Below are 17,810 nucleotides of genomic sequence, written 5' to 3' on the forward strand. Positions count from 1 at the left end.
TCAAGCTGTCACAACAATCCAGGATGCATTTAATTTAGGTTGAACTATCTGTTGGGATGTGGAGATCAAACAACTTTAGATCATTTAAATGAAGTGGAAGGAACCCTGGTGTTAGTGTTCAGAAATACTTTAATGGATGCTCTTAAAACTAAAATACTTAACAGTGTTTACATTTAATCATTTGTTGAATTTATCAGCATTAAAAATCATTGCCCTCCTCACCTCAAATTGTCTGACTTCTATCTTAGAGGCAAATGAATTGAACATATACTTTTTTCCCCCTTCAATTAATTTAGATATCACTGTATAAGTTCAAATGTGTACAGCATGAAGACTTGACTTACATATATAGCAAAATGATTACCACAGTAAGTTTAGGTAACATCCATGAACATACACTTTTTAGGTTCCACATTGGAAAGGGAGACAACAGTTATTCTCACCATAAATGGACTTTTTTTTTTTTTTTTGCAGTGGTACTTTATTTTTTGAGTATAGTTGACAAGTGTTACATTAGTTTCAGGTGTACAACAGTGATTTGATAAGTTTTTACACTATGCTTTGCTCACCATGACTATAGCTGGCATCTGTCACCGTGCAATGCTATTTCAGTATCATTAACTATGTTCCTTATGCTGAGCCTTTTATTTCCATGACTTATTCATTCCATAACTGGGAGTCTGTTTCTTCTATTCTCCTTTATCCATTTTGCCCACCCCTCTTCCCTGCTTTCCTCTGGCAACTATCGGTTTGCTCTCTGTTTTTATAGGTCTGATTCTGCTTTTTCAGTCTTACTTCACTTAGCAAAATACCCTCTAGGTCCATCTATGTTGTTGCAAATGGCACTACCTTACCCTTTTTGTGGCGATGTGATATTCCATTGTGTGTACACACACACACACACACACACACACACACACCCATCTTTCTTATCTATTTGTCTATTGATGGGTATTTAGGTTGCTCCCATATCTTGGCTATTGTAAATAGTGCTACAGTAAGCATAGGGGTGCATATATCTTTTTGAATTACTGTTTTTGTTTCTTTAGCTAAATACCCAGTAATGGAATTTTGAATCATATGGTATTTCTATTTTAAATATTTTGGGGTAACTCCATATTGTTTTCTATAGTGACTGTACAAATTTACATTCCCTTCAACAGTGCCCAAGGGTTGTATTTTTTTAAATCTTCACCAGCACTTGTTATTTCTTGTCTTTTTTATTTTAGTCATTCTGTTAGGTATAAGGTAACATTTCATTGTGGTTTTGAATTTGATTGGTTTTTTGACATTGAATTGTATATGTTCTTTATGTATTTTGGATACCCCTTATCAGGTATATCATTTGCAAATATCTTTTCCATTCAGTAGGTTTCCTTTTTGTTGTACTGGTGCTTTTCCTTCACTGTGCCAAAGCTTTTTATTTTAACATAGTCCAAATAATTCACTTTTGCTTTCATTTCCCTTGCCTTAGGAGACGTGTCTAGAAAAATGTTGCCATGGCTGATGTCAGAGAAATTACTACCTATGTTCTCTTCTAGGAATTTTATGGTTTTAGGTCTCACATTTATTCCTAATTAAAGATCTTTAATCCACTTTGAGTTTATTTTTCTATATGGTGCTAGAAAGTAGTCCAGTTTCATAAACTGATGGTTGAGAAACATCTGTATGGTTAGGGATGACCTATGTCTGCAAATGAACATATGGATGTGAAAGAGAATCAGTCTAGATAACACTCGGTTTTTTCCTCACAGATAATTGGCAATCCAAGCATTGCATAGGTAAGAGTAATTGGGTTTTTATAGCCAGTAGTTTGAAGCATGTGAAATATATTGATATGGCATGTCTTTTGTAGTTTTCACAATATTCATTTCTGTCCTGGCAGATACTCTTTTTTTTTTTTTTTAAAGATTTTATTTATTTATTTGACAGAGAGAGATCACAAGTAGGCAGAGAGGCAAGCAGAGAGAGAGAGGAGGAAGCAGGCTCCCCGCCAAGCAGAGAGCCCGATGCGGGACTCGATCCCAGGACCCTGGGATCATGACCTGAGCCGAAGGCAGAGGCTTAAACCACTGAGCCACCCAGGCGCCCCCTGGCAGATACTCTTAAATTTGATGCAGATTTCTTACTGTACATATGGAAATACGGCCCTTATTCTGTACTTATTGTAATGCTTTACAAACCATCTGCTCAAATTTTTACTGGTGAGCACAGCTAAATTTGGTCTAAAACAGGACAGTGAAGACACTGTACACTTTTTTAAAAATGCTCCTTTTAATTGTGACTTTTATTTTAGATTTTCTAAACAATTAGGTTTAGAAATACATAATGGTTAGGGAAGGATACATGTGTATATCAACCCAGACTTTTTGGAATGGTACCAATGGCTCCATTTATTGTTTTCATCAATATGTATTTATAAATCTATATAATATCTGTATTACATTTTTTAAATGCTTAATATAAATTTTTTTAAAAAATAATCAAGAAATCTATTACTTTCTTTCTTAAATTACACTCTCCAAATAATGTAAATTGTAACAGTCTTTTTTTAAAATTCTGATCAAAGCCGACTTTAATTTTTTACTCTCATATTTAAAAGCTTATCTGATGGCTGCCAGTTTCCCAATCCTAGCATTGGTTACTAGCTTACAAATCTTAAGGTAAATTCTTCTCATTTACCTAATGTTCAATTTCTGCTAGTTTTGATATACACTGGTGTAAATACCATTACTGGCTGCTTTGTATGAAATTCAGTATTCTATAGATCCCACAGAGTCATGGGATAGAATCAGGAGCCTCCTCCTTTTATGTGAGCCTCGGTGGTACTATGGAAATCTAGGCAATTTTGCTTAGGTTAAGGAGGATTTATTTTCATTTGTAAGAGAACCCTCTTACAATAGGTTTATTCAGTTCTTCTAAAAATGGTGGCATTCTTTAAAACTACTCTTTGAAAAGCAACAATTACTTAAGTGGAATATTGGATTAAACCTAAAAATGTGGGCCCTAGTTAACTTTATTATTCTGCATATGATCATGATAAGGGATTTGGATGTTCTTCACATTTCCAAGCAAAATCCAATTTAAAAAGCTTGTTCTTACCAAACTCCTAAAAACAACCATTTGAGAGTAAACCAGCAGAATATTACATCACCCCAGTGAAGCTTTAGGTTTCATTACATGCACCCACAAGTGACGTGGCTAGCTTCTGCCATACACTTTTACGGAATTTATTTTACACCTATTATACCGAACAGCATTTTATTTATTTTTTTTAAGATTTTATTTATTTATTTGACAGAGAGAGAGAGAGAGAGAGAGATCACAAGTAGGCAGAGAGGCAGGCAGAGAGAGAAGCGGAAGCAGGCTCCCTGCCGAGCAGAGAGCCCGATGCGGGGCTCGATCCCAGGACCCTGGGATCATGACCTGGGCCGAAGACAGAGGCTTAACCCACTGAGCCACCCAGGCACCCCCCGAACAGCATTTTAAACACTGGCATATAAACTCCCTAATGATGTAAAGAAAAGACAAAAGTGTTTATCTTATTAGGAACAAGACACACCATCACTTACAGTCTTCAAACATTATTGCACTTTAACTTTCATAATTTAGCAATGCATTCATGAAACAATCTACAGAGAACTCATTTTGACAGACAAAGAACACTTTTAAGCAGCCATGACTGAGCTAAATTGTTGATTAGGTAAGGATTTTACAAACATTACTTATATTAGCAGAGAGTATTGTGTCTACCCCGTGCCTCATGGCAAGAACCGCTCATGGGGTGCTGGAACCCAGGGCCCTTTCTCACGGCTCTGGTGGCCCACAGATGTCAGCCCTTGCATCACCCGGTGCTTGTGGGCTGATTTAGTGATTTGCTCAGTGTCAGGAATTTTTCTCATGGCTATGGAATGGATCAATGAGGATAACCTCGAAGAATTTGTACCTGGAATCTTTGCCAACCCAGTAAGAATTCAGGACTCTCAGAGACCCACAGTGGCATCCAATTCGCTCCTCTGCAACCCACTGAAACCTTAGCTGGTTAGCACCATGATGGGATGGGCTTGCTCGAGGTCTCACTGTTAGGAATGGCATTTGGGGCCACTGTGGTGAATCTGATATATTATATAACCTTGCTTGGCCTTGGGCCCCAGTCCACGTGCTTTATCAGCTGGCTTGGGTGGGAAATTGCGGGGGGGCGCCCTATGGAGCACACAGAGCTGTGAGTACTGCCAGCAGTGCACCCTGAGAAGAAAGTGCATTACACCATACTGCTTCTTCCTCCATAGTTCCTGGATGTACTTTTAGCGCCCATCTTGGCTGACCTTGGAGCGGATGCCCGCCACCAGATGGAAAGCAAAACTTAAGTCTTTAAAAAAAAAAAATTTTTTTTTAAAGCAGGCTCCAGGCCTAGTGTGGAGCCCAACATGGGACTCAAACTCATGACCCTGAGATCAAGACCTGAGCTGAGATCAAGAGTCTGAAGCTCAACCAACTGAGCCACTCAGGTGCCCGAAAACCTAGTCTTATCTGTTGTCCCAGATCCTTATTTTGTCTAAAAATTTTAACATAAAATTTTGCCCCCTCTGAAATATCTAAAATTTTTAAAATCCATTTTATTCTAGCAGTGACTCAGAATGACAGTAACCAAATGGACTTACCTTTTTTGGTCCCTTTTAGAAAACAAATGGATTGCCATTCTTTCCAAAAGTTCTGTCTTGAATGCAGATTAGTATTTTAAGAAATATTTTAATAAGCCAGAGATCAAAATAGAAAACTTTGTGGATGGTTTATAGTCAGAATCCTTGCTTGTTCTGAGCACTGAGTGAGGCATGATCAGTGCTTCAGATAGACTTGTGGCCACTGCTCTTACGGATCTGTCAGTCTCGTAGGGGAGATGAGAAAAATTGATTGGAAAACAACAGAGAACCATGTCGATAATACATAATTAATAATTGCTTTATTTGCTTCAGAATAAGAGTCATAGCAGTTGACAGTAGAGAAGGAAATTAAACTTGAGCTGCACCTTGAAAGATGAAAAGAACTTAGAGAGAAAGAAGGGCCTTTGATGCCAGTGAATTATTTTTCCCTCTGTCTTTCTAACCCCTGGAGTTATCTTCTTACCATGTTCTGTCTACAACCTGAGCAAGCCCTCTCCATCACACTTTGTTGTTGGGTATCTTTCTATTCCCATTCTGTACTGTACTTTATAGGACAGCACATTTCACCATCCTACTGGGCAGGCTTGGGCTTGGGATAGGTGTCTGCAGGGAAATTAGCTATAGTAACTGGATTTTATGTTAATGTAAAACCAAACTGCTAATGACCTTTTCATTAACTAGAAATCCATTGGAAAATGAACGAAAGAATCATGATATTGTATTTTGGAGCATGTTTTGAAATATTTTTATTTCCAAGCCAGGTAAGAATAATAGCTAATAAAATAAATGAGCTCACTCACATTCTGTCCTTGTCAGAGTCCTTGGTACACAGGTGCTCAGTACATGGTTGCTTCCGTCCCCACACCACTGCTACTAAGGGGGAGATATGCAACACTGAATTTGGAGTAGGGCTGAGAGAAAGACCAGGAACCACCCTGTTGCTCTAGCTTCTATACTGCCCTCTCCTCATACTTTTTAAAAAAACATATCAGAAAACAGATTTGAAATTATTGCTTTTGATTTTTTTTCCCTCTTGGTAATTTGACCATTTAGTTTTATTTCATATTGAAAACCTACTTAGAACTATCCAAGCAACTTGCTCAGTTTACCCTTTTATTTCTTTTTCTTTTTAGTTGGTGAGGGTTTTAATTAAGATTAATTCTTGAGCTCACTCATTAACTTAACTCTAGAAGTATATGTTTTTCTTAGATTTGTTTTATCAGTATATAAAATTTTGTTTGAATTAGTTAAAATCAAAAACTAGATAAATACCAAAGAGCAATAGGACTAGTATTTACTTACTGGTATCCTGCTAAGGACAAATGCTTCCTTTATTCTCCCTTGCCCCTGTGGATACTGGGTTCCAGCCTGGAGCAAATATTTGCAGAGTAATTACGTGCCCTGAAACTACTACAACAGTGGTAATGCCCACATGACCACAAGTGTAGGTCGAGGAGGGTGGTACCCACAATCTAGAGTAAAATCCTGAGAGATTTTCATTCCTCTGGATTTCTTTGAATTTTTAAAAAAATTCTTTTTAACAGCTAGATCTCACTAGCTATGTGCTCTTTTCTTAGCCTGCTTTATCTACATTTATTAAAAGTAATACAAGTCTGAAAAAAGCCAGCAGTGCAGTACTTCTCCATCAGGAATCCCTGAATTCCTGCTATGCATGAGTTCCCTACTTCTTTCTGCCTGTGGCCATTTCCCAAACTGCTCAATTTTTCTCTCTCTGCTACTGATGCCAGGTCCACAAATAGCCATAGTATACCATTGTCACTAAAAAATCATGTTCCCACTTTGAGTTGTACTTTTTTTTTAATGCCTTGATGCTTTTGGGGTTTTGAAAGTTGACATGAGAAGACTCTCCATCTTTAATGGGGGAGAACCCCGCCAGACAGATATACAGCATCCCCTCTCCCCTCACGATAGGTAACCATGTTAACGGATGACCCATTCTAACTGGAAAAAAAATAATATGAGTAAAGACTCTTCTAATAGCTATTATTTGGTATGGTATTAGTTTAATCGAAACAATGCTGACCTCTTTGAAATCAATTTCTTGTCATGAATTTTACAAGAAATAATCTTGAGTGTGGATTTTCTACTTATTCTTACAGGTAATAATTAAAAAGTGGTCCATTCCTTGTCCTCTGCCATTAAATTATGTAGAGCAATACTTCCAGGTAATAGTTTATAGTTTGTTTCTTCCTTTTTTATTTTAAGCTAAAAAAGAAATGAGACTAATAATGAATTTTTTCCTAATTAATGAAAAAGTAATGACTATATTGCAATTTGGAACTTTGTTTTGAAATATTTTTATTTGAAAGCCTACTAAGAATAAATACATCATTTTTGTCGATGTATTCTGACTTTTAATGACTGCTGATTTCTCTTTTTCCCCTCAATTCTCTTAAACAGATTTCAAATGCTACAGATGATTGTAAACCAAGGCTCTTTCATTTCTCCAAAGAGGTGTGTAAGTTATTAACAGATACTTTTGGTTGATTTTTCACATTTCAAGTTTTAAGAGAGTTGTATAACAGGGTCTCTTAGGTCTTTGTACCTGTAACTAATTAATTTTCATGAAAGTGTTAAGTATAGAGTTGCCTACCAGAAGAATAATATTATTTAACACAGGGTGGCCCATTATGAAACAGCCACCTTTTTTTTTCGGCATGCCTTTAAATGGAGCTTGTTTTAAATGGGCCACTGCCTAAAAGAACAGATTTACCAAATGTCTGGTCTGGCCAATAAGGTCCTCTGTGGATACAGACTTCCTGTTGCCCTCTGGACTTGTAAAGCTAAATAGCCAATTATATCAAAAACTCCTCCCCAGTGAGTAGAACCTCGGTCTGTAGCTAAACAGCCTCATCATTGGATCAGCAAGTGAGTGTTGCCAATGTATCTTCTGGCTGACATTCCAAAGTTGAAATTTATGATGCTTGGAGTAGAGACTAGAAGACCAAGTCTTTTTGCCATCTCTGGGAACCAGGATCCTGGAAATGTCTGTAAGAGCCCCTGAGCACTGGCAGAGGAGACAGGAGCTGTGATATGGATGGATGTCTAGTTACTATTCTAGAAGAGCCCAAAGTCTTCCCATTGCCACCAGTTTCTTCTGAAACTTCTACATTTTTTGATTCTGTTGAAATCTAAGTCCCAGATACTAGAATCCCCTGCACTCTTGCACATCTCAATTAGTGTAGCATGTTAATGTGCTAAGTCCTCCATGAAGAATTTTCCTTTTTAATCCCCAGTTTTTCAATAAGAAATGTCTTTCTGGCTCCACAAGGGAGATTACTACATCCTTTACATGGTAAAGGCTATCTGCCTTGAAGATCTCTGTAGAGTAATTGACAAGCCAGGACATTGAGCAATATCTTTAAAAGAAATTGGGAATTAAATTCTCATTCCCCTAATCCAGCCTCAGGAAATGCTACAGCTTTCCTTCGCAGCTCCCATCAGATATTTTAGGAGGCATTATATCCCAAGACAGGTCTTCACTCATCTGGAGTTTTTGTCAAAGAGCCTAAAGTTGTTAGAGGGAAATCTTTTTATGGTTAAAAAAGAGAAAGTAAATCATCACCATTCATTATATAAAGGCAGTATTTTCACTTAAATGATAACTTTTGTTTGCTTTATAACTTCTTCTGGCTCTTAAGTATTTTAATTAAGAAAACACTTATGTTTGTGTATTTCAGTGGATCTTTAAGAATTGGTCAGTCTAGAATATATCATATTCATTCCCATTGAAACAGATCCTAGTTAAAAATGCTAAGATGTGATTAGTATTTTCAATATTCCCTTAGATTTGGTTGGTGGTACCCTGAACATGGTATAGAAGCCAGCCAAGAAATATTCCAGCTAGGACAGGAGGTCTAAACAATCAAGCAAAACATTAGTTGGTGACCATACTTGTGTCTCTCTTTAAAAACAAACAGAACACCTTATTTTATAAAGAGATGATTTGTGCAAGATGAAATAAATTTCACCCAATTGATTTTTTTTTTTTGAACCTGAGTTTATTATCAATTGAAGTAGTGGCTTCACTAGAACAGCATTTAATAATTTCATCTTTTTAAATTCTTTTCCAGAGTGTTTATGCCATACCTACCATGGCTTTTTCATTTCTCTGCCATACCTCCATATTGCCAATATACTGTGAACTTCAAAGGTACCATAGGATCCTGAAATATTTTAAGTATATTAAGAATTTCTTTTTACTTAGTCTTTCAGATCAAATGACATTCTCCTTTATGAATCCTCCTTTCCCATCACTGGATTCTAAGTGTTAGTTTATTTATTTGTTTTGAAGATTTTGTCTTTAAGTAAATTCTGCACCCAGTGTGGGGCTTAAACTCACAACTCCGAAACATGCCCTACAAACCGAGCCAGCCGGGTGCCCCTAAGTGTTAGTTTAAAACAAAACAAATAATATGCTGGCTTATTGAACATAATTAAAAAAAAAAAAAGTAAAAAAAGAACAACTCACTATGCTAAAGATGCAAATTCTCTCCAAGTTAATATATAAATTTAGTGTGATCCCTGTTAATATTATTGGGAAAAGTTTTCAATTAGCAATAATTGCGCCTCGGATAAACCTCATTGGCTACGATACTGCCACTGCGCAAAGCTTCCCTGTTAATATTATTAATAAAAATACCCTGAAGTTGGAAAAATAAATATCCGCAGACACAAAAAAAATAAAATAAAAACAATTGAGAGTTAGTTCTGTCCAACTTGAGAATGTTTCCTGGAAGCATAATCTTTGTGCAGTAATTTCAAATCAGAAATTCTGATATATATTTATTAATAAAGTAGGTCTTTAGCAATTAAGGAATCCTCTTGACAGCCATCTTGGGAGATATTTGTTTCTTTAGATATAATTCAGATCATTGTTTCTACTTTTGCCATTTTTGTCTTTTAGTCCTTCAAAGAAAAGAATGCAAAATGTAACCCATACAGCAATTGTTTTAAGTTTTCTCATTTATTTTATATCTGCACTCTTTGGGTACCTCACTTTTTATGGTAAGTATATTATTTAATTACCAATGACTAAAGACATCATTCTATAGTTGATGTCACACCTGAATATAGACTTTGTTTCTGCCTTTCATTAGTAAGTTAATTTGTTTAGGCTGCTAAAATTCAGTGTAGTACTGTAGTAGCTTTATGGGCTTTAAAAAAACTGATTTTCTTCCTTTTAATACATGTGGATCAAGTTCAAGATTAATAACTTCAGGGGCATCTGGATAACTCATTCGTTAAGCGTCTGCCTTCAGCTCAGGTCATGATCCCGGGGTCCTGGGATCAAGCCTCGCATCAGGCTGCATGCTTGGCAGGAAGCCTACTTCTCCCTCTCCCTCTGCTGCTCCCTGCTTGTGTTACCTCTCTCACTGTGTCTCTCTCTGTCAAATAAATAAATAAAATCTTAAAAAAAAAAAGATTAATAACTTCATATGAAAATTTTCTTAAACACCTAAGTAAAGCCTAGGGACATTGCTGTTTTTCCACAAGAAAAAAATGTGCAATAATGATTTTATTTTTTAATTGAGAATTCAGTATGTTAGACTAGTTCAGTTTGGGAGATAGGGAGAATCAATCATCTTAATTGCAGAAGAAAAAGTTAAGAAAGGAAAGGGTTTACACTTGGTTATGTTTGTATGCTTAGGTTATGGTTGTATGCCTTCAGACTTGCTTCACACAATTTGACAATGTGCATTCCATGCTGCACCATGATCTTTTTCCATAAATTTTGTGAAGGATTCTTTTAAATTCTTAAAATAACAGTAAATTTTATTTATTTTGAAAAATTGCCTGCTTGGTATGTGTTTGTTTTTTTTTTTTTTTCCTGTCCAGAAAGAACTGTAAGAAAAAGTAAAACTTAGAAGTCTAGAAAAAGAAAAAAAAAAAAGTAGGCTCTTTAATTTGCAAACATATTTAATTTGCAAAGAACGCCCTTATAACAGATTGCACTCAGGTTGTCAATTCTTGATTACATTTTTCAGCTTCTGAATGCTTTTATAACAACTCTCCAAGTAAATGGCTGTTATAGCTCTGGTGATATTTAGCTGTTATGACTGATTTATTTCATGTTTGATAGCCTTGTGCACGTGCTGCAGGTGTTAAACAGCCATGATTACTTCTAATGGCAGTTTGCTTCTCTCCCAGAATTTTTCCAAGTCTGACAAGTTTTTGGACAATGTTTACTTCCACAGCTACCTTTACTAAGGTAGCTAAGGAAAGTATTATGATTTACTGGGAAAGAGTATGATTTTGAAATCCAACAAATGTGGTACAGAAAACTAGTCTACTCTAACTAGCTAATGTGACTTTGAACAGGAAGCTCACCTTGTAATCTCTTCATCTCCTAATCTGTGACAGAGATAATTATGTAGAGTTGTATTAAGGAGGAAATGAGTTAAACATGCCCAATATAGTATCTGGCACATAGCAGTCTTCCACAAAGAAGCGCTACTACTGGTGATTACTACTATTATTATCATTAGTATTGTAGTTATTTTATAATTTCAGGTGTTGAGTTTTTCAGCCCTTTACTTCTCACTATCTTTAATGGAATTTGAGTTAAATATGGTAAGTCTATAGTACTATGTTTAAGTATGGTCTTGGAGTTCTCAGCATATGAGAAAATTATAATTGCTGTATAGTCCCTTTCTTATTATCTCTGTGCTATTTTAATGGTAATAAAGGCTATTCATTAATTTAAATCTGCTCTTGCTTTTTATACTATTGTAGATAAGAGGAGTATAGTAGAGCTCTGTGTACACCATCAGGAAAAACATTATTTTCAGCATGACTATGGTACCCTGCTGGATAAACTACAAAGAAATTTAAGGCAGATGGTTAAGCTTTTTTGATCATTGCTGATGCAACAGGATTCTTGAACTACATAAGCTCTAGTTTTGGTTGTTGGATTTGTAACTTTTGCACAGACTTGAGCTCAGTAATTCTTTTCTATGTCAGTAAGATACTGTAGCAGGTTCTCTGTTGGGGTTCAGCAGAAACTTAATAAAACAGAATAGCTGTATATTTTTCTAAGGTAAAACTGTCACCTGGCACAAATACTCTTCTATTTAGAGATCTTTGACATTGAGAAAAAAAATCCAAAAAACAGACCTCCTCCTCCTCATGGATAAGTAGCTTTCTGGAAGAAGCTACAAATGTCCTGCCATTCTCCAGGATTCCTGAGGAATAGTTATGTAAATGACCATGAGATGCTGTACTAAATTGCAAGAAAGCTTAGACTGAAGGGAAAGTAGCGAAACGATGGCCACTAATACATTTATTGAGTTAAAATTTATTCCGTGAGTGCCCAGTATTTTGTATACATTGCTTAATTGAACCCTAAGAGCTCTACACAGTACAGGTTCACATAGGGTGAGTGGTTCGGCCGGCCAGATACCTGCAGCTAATGAATAACAAGCTGCGATTTGAATCCAGTTCTGACCTTTCTCCAGAGTCAGTGCTTTTGTTACCGTGTTGCCTCCTAGGGAATTACACTATAGAACCCAGATTTCCTTCATCCCTTCATCATTCCTTCATTTCATAACAAGTTTTGGTTAGTGAGCTTTTGGAAGAACCTAGCTCACTTAAGCTCTAGGCATATCTGTGTATCTCTATCTGCCTACCTACCTGCCTACCTACATACCTACCTTCCTGTCTGTATACCTACCCACCTGTTGTTACGTGAACACAGAGGCTAAACATTTTCATTATGTAAGTGAAGTATTTCCCACACAGGGATTGTCCTTGTTATCAGGTAAGGCTGTTAATGTTGTCTCTGACTTAATCCACCGCAAAATCCTCAGAGTATCCACATTTTCTCTAATGGAGTAGTATACATCTAATAAAAATCTCATCATAGGTAGGTGATACATAGATTAAAAAGAATGATACAAAAGTAATTCTTCTCCAGAGACACACAAAGATTCAGATAGGGTGCCTGGGTGGCTCAGTCAGTTAAACGTCTGCTTTCAGCTCAGGTCATGATCTCAGAATCCTGGGAACGAGTTCCACATCAGGCTCCCTGGTCAGCAGGCTGCTGAGCAGGGAGCCTGCTTCTCCCTCCCTGTCTGCTGCTCCCCCTGCTTGTGCTCTCTTGCGTGCTTGCTCTCTCTCTCTCTCAAATAAATAAATAAATAAAATCTTCAAAAAAAATTTTTTTATAGGATTCAGATACTGATTTTGCTGTTTACATTAGCTTTTGGGGGGTTAATTATATTTGAGGAGCATCTTTTATGGTATATTTCTATCGAGATAACAGTAGCTGTCAGTCTTATGGAAAAAAATTGTTGATTGAACAATTATCAAAAGGGCTAGTAGTCATAAGTTAAGGCCTTCCAACTCATTTCGTAAATGAGCAGCTGAAGCCCAAAGAAGTGAAGTAACCTGTCAGTCACACACTTAGTGGCATGTCTCCTGAATACAAATCCAGTGATCTTTCTGCTACTCTCTGGTAATCTTTACAAACTTCATATGGTTTGACAATATGTATTACACAGGACAGCCTCCTGACTTAATGGCATACATAACTTGCAGAGATCACTGTCAGATCCTTACTAAGATTTATAGAGATTTATCTGAATTCAGGGAAGTTGTACTCTATCCCTTACATATGTTAAGGCTCAGCTAAGAACACAGAATTGACTGTCTTAGACCTGGGAAAGTAGAAAGTGGATATGTAACAGATATTTTGAATTTATAATAAATCTAGTTCTTCAGGCTGGAGCTGCTTGGGATCCTTTTATCCCGTGCTCCCAAGGCTTGGTTAATATCTCAATTTTGTCAGACTACAGGGGCCTATATGTACCTGGATTAATAATACTGGCTCTTTATGGATGTTAAGGTATTATAAGTTAAGGGAGAAGAAGTGTTCCTCTGGGGAGCCAGGCCAGTGCCCTAATGTTATATCATAACCAGACCATTTTAAAAGTCTACAAAATTGGTAAGCAATACATGTTAATAGCTCATTTTCATGATTCAGAAAGTGGAAATAAAACAGTTTGCCATGTTTTTTCAAAGGCGCACAAATATCTCAGATTTGGAAACAAGAACCCAGCTTTCCTGGCTCTTCTTAATCTCTTAGTCCACCAGCCTCACATCATGAGTTCTTTGATACATTAGACAGTTCGTTTCTCTCCCATTTTCTTTTTCACTGGTCTAGTTCAGTTTCTCCTTACCTCCCAGGGATTATGACAGTATCCTCCTAACTGTTATTTCTATTTTGGGTATCTTTCTTCATGCTTAGTTCAGATCATAATACACCGGTCTTTATAAGTCATTGCGTCTCTGTGGCCCACTTAATAGGGTTTACCTATGAAGAGCTCTGCTCCTGGGTCTTAAATGCCTTTTCTGGCCATATCAGCTGCTACTGTCTTTGCTCTACAGCACGTCCTGCTTCAGCCACTGTAGTAGCATTGGGTACTCATTTTCTCAGCTGCGTATTCTCTTTGCTACATTAGGGCTTCTGCCTGTGCTCTTCTTGCTCTGAGACAAAATCTCTGTCCCCACACATAAATTATCTCATTTACTGCTCTCAATAATCCACAGGTCAAAATATTATTTTCCCCATTTTGCAGATGTAAGAACCAAGACACTCAAGAGAAGTTAAGGTGATAGTAAGTAGAGGAATTTGAACATTAGTCTGTGTAGTCCCAGAATTCAGGGCCCTCTGCCTTTCTGCTATTCTCTAAATCATGAAGATTATCCCCAAGCCTCCCGGGATTGCCTCCTTGCTTATCCCCAAGTCACTGTTACCTTTCCTGATTCAGAATCACCATAGCTCTTTGTTTAGAACCCCTACTGCCGCTTATGTGTACATCTGTGTTTATCCATTTTCTATTCTATTCTAAGATGTATCCATCTTATTGCTACGTTATATTTTAGATCCTTGTTTTTTATTTCCTCCAGAGCATCTTTTCTGATACTATTACTCTCAAATTTAAAAAGCACCATTCCATTTTAAGTACAAACTGAACTTTCCCTGCAAGGTAGGATATGGAGTGGTCTTGAGAGCACTCACTTCAAGCCCCTTTTCTGCCTGGGGGTGCAGAACACATTGTGAAACTGGAGGAACAGCACAGAGCATAGCATGGTCAGCATGTGCACACTCTCTCCCTGACTACCACACTGGCTCGCCGAGTAAGCCGTTTCCTTACAACTACATTTTCTTAGGAAAGAGGAATCTCCAGATGAAATGTTGGTGAAGCAGACAACATGCACAGAAGTGTAAGATTCTAGAAAACATTGTGATATTGAGAAAAGGTATTGACTTTGGTGCCAAAAAAAAAGTGGGGTGTATAGCTCTGAGAACTCTTCCCCTTTGTGTGGTGTGATCTTGGACAAGTCAGTGAATATTTCTTAGCCTAGGTACCTATCTTAATTGTTATCGGAAGGGAACACATCATACACTTTCAGTAATACATGTGAAAGCACCTTACAAAACAAACTTAAATGTTCAAAACCTTCAGATTATGGAAGAGTTCTAAAGAGATATTTATATATATATATATATATATATATATATATATATATTCATTGTCATAATTTTAGAGGTTCTACCTGTGCTGGTTTCTAGTTTAACTAAAAGAAAAGATTGTAATTTTCAAGAAGATATTTAACTCATGTCTTTGTGTTTCAGATAGGATAGGAAAAAGGCCAGAGATGGATTTGGTACCGGGAATCCAACATTTGTTAAGATCTGTTTGTACAAGAAAAATAATTTTGCTGTTATTGACATCTTAGTAGTTTATAATGTGGTCTTTATTATTTTTTTATTTTACAGACAAAGTGGCATCAGAATTACTGCAAGGTTATAGCAAATACTTGCCCCATGATGTTGTTGTCATGACTGTGAAGTTATGCATACTATTTGCTGTGCTTTTGACAGTCCCTCTAATCCACTTCCCTGTAAGTATTCTTAAAGGGCTTGTTGCTTAATGCAGCAGCTCCCTAATATGGCAACACTAATTCTTTGCAGACTAGAGTGTTTGAATCACATCTAGTTCTTGTGTGTCTTATTCATTTGTCAAGTAATTGATCAAAGACCTCATACTTGAATATGGCCCCATGAAAGCACAGAAATAACAGTGAACGACTAAGCTGATTTTTGCTTTTTGAGATTTAGTTTAGATTTACGCTCTCCCACAGCATTGTTTCCAATTTAGAGACTATGGTTCTTCTAAAGTTTCAGGTTTTCCCCCCGTCTTTAATTCTGTATTCTGTTTTCAAAAGAATGTGCATGAAGAGGCAAAAGTCAAGTCAGCAAAAATAAGCTCCTTCTGGTTTATTGTAGATTTGTTTTCACATAGACATTCTAATTTAATCTTAGTCAAAATATTTTATTTGCTCGAGAATTATAATTAAGGGGCAGAACAGATCTTCCTTCTGCATTTAGTTGCCATATGTAAGAATCTTAAGAATTTCTGAGAAAATGGAAACAGAGGCTTTAGGTATGAATGGTTCTGCATGAATGTCTCAAACCTCTAAATACCGAGCTCCCTAAGAACTGGGCCCTCGGGATCTTTGGCCCACTACCCGTATGGACTGCTCTGCCAGGGATGCCTCAGTGGGAGTTGGGGGGTGTTGAATGAATATTGGTGTGATGCGAGACTGTCTGCTGACCACTTTGGCAGTGGAGAGTGTCATGAACTAGTTTTTATATTTACATGCTATGAAACAGATAATATAAAATAAAGTAATAAATGGTGTTTCTTTCCCATAGCATGATTTCTTTTTCTATTTTAACCTTTTGTTCTTCTCTGTGTGAATTTAATGAAAATGATTCTCTGAGATTTCATCACATAATATTGTTGGTCATTTTGAAAAGTATGCAACTTAGAGAAATTGAATGTGAAAGTTTCTTCAAGAATTAAAATATTTTTTATGAAGCGCACACAGTTATATTTCTTAGTTCATGTGTCATAAATACTTTATAATAATAGTTTATGTTATATTTTTAAAATCTAAGTGGTGTAGGGAACAAGAATGTCACGGTTACTGTACTATACCGGTGTTTCCCTAAGCAAGTATTTTGGCTTTGACACTTTTTCTTTGCTTAAATCTGTTTCTTTTTCTGTTATATAGGCACGGAAAGCTTTAATGATGATATTTTTCTCCAACTTTCCATTCTCATGGATTCGCCATTCTTTGATCACTCTAGCACTCAATATTATCATTGTTTTACTTGCATTATATGTTCCTGACATTAAGAATGTATTTGGTATAGTTGGTAAGTTTTCTATTTCAAAAAATCCCATGTAACAGAGTGGATAACATTGTCATCCAGCCTCACATCTGAATCTGGCAATAACCTATTTTTTTTTCCTCCTGTTCAAAGGTTCCAGTACATCAACATGTCTGATTTTTGTATTCCCAGGACTATTTTATCTTAAACTTAGCAGAGAGGATTTTCTTTCATGGAAAAAGCTTGGGGTAGGTTAGCTTTTATTTATTTCTTTTAAAAATTCTATTTTAAGAAATAATTCATCATTTTATAACTATTTTATTTACATTAAGAAAGTTAATATATTTTGAACTGTAGTATACTTTATTAGAGAAGTAGAGGTTTAAAATACTCTTAATTGTTCTTTATCTTTTTATTTCCACAGGCTTTTGTTTTGCTCATCTTTGGAATTTTGGTTGGGAATTTTAGTTTAGCACTAATCATTTTTAATTGGATTAATAAATGAAAGAAATATTTTCCTCTTCTTATGAAGAATAATTTACCTCTGTATGCAAAAAAGGAGTAATTCTGGAAGACCCGTTGGATAAATCCTTTTTATATGGGTAAACATTTTTGTAAACATTATCATCAGAAAAGCAGAACAAAGTGGGAATATGTAGGGGAAAGTGGGTTTATAACAGTTTTAATTAAAATAAGAAATACAGAATGTTCTTCAGTGTATTAAGTCAATCTTTGGGGCTTTTTTGAAATTAATAGATTTTATTTTTTAGGGTAGGTTGAATATTTACAGAACTATTGAACAGAATGTACAGAGTTCTTCTATATCCCCTCACCGCCAGTACACCCATAGTTTCCTATATTATTGACATCTTGCCTTTCTGTGATACATTTGTTACACTTGAGGAGCCAATATTGATACAGTATTATTAACTAAAGTACATAGT

The 17,810-nt window shown here is 36.2% G+C and overlaps 1 protein-coding gene and 2 pseudogenes across 1 annotated transcript in view; 1 reads left to right on the forward strand and 2 right to left on the reverse strand.

Moving 5' to 3' along the window:
- Positions 1-17,576, forward strand: part of SLC38A6 (solute carrier family 38 member 6) — a 66,701-nt gene extending 49,125 nt beyond the window's left edge. The window contains exons 9-16 of the mRNA XM_046009019.1: positions 6,782-6,847; positions 7,083-7,136; positions 8,756-8,835; positions 9,589-9,689; positions 15,466-15,590; positions 16,767-16,911; positions 17,020-17,114; positions 17,291-17,576. Of these exons, the coding sequence (XP_045864975.1) occupies positions 6,782-6,847; positions 7,083-7,136; positions 8,756-8,835; positions 9,589-9,689; positions 15,466-15,590; positions 16,767-16,911; positions 17,020-17,114; positions 17,291-17,371 (747 nt within the window). The 3' untranslated portion in view covers positions 17,372-17,576. The remainder of the gene's footprint in view (positions 1-6,781; positions 6,848-7,082; positions 7,137-8,755; positions 8,836-9,588; positions 9,690-15,465; positions 15,591-16,766; positions 16,912-17,019; positions 17,115-17,290) is intronic.
- LOC123944770 lies at positions 3,470-4,933 on the reverse strand (annotated as a pseudogene).
- LOC123945246 lies at positions 9,147-9,296 on the reverse strand (annotated as a pseudogene).
- Positions 17,577-17,810: the final 234 nt, after the last annotated feature.

Source organism: Meles meles, chromosome 6 (genome assembly GCF_922984935.1).
Source record: "Meles meles chromosome 6, mMelMel3.1 paternal haplotype, whole genome shotgun sequence".
Classification (NCBI taxonomy): domain Eukaryota; kingdom Metazoa; phylum Chordata; class Mammalia; order Carnivora; family Mustelidae; genus Meles; species Meles meles.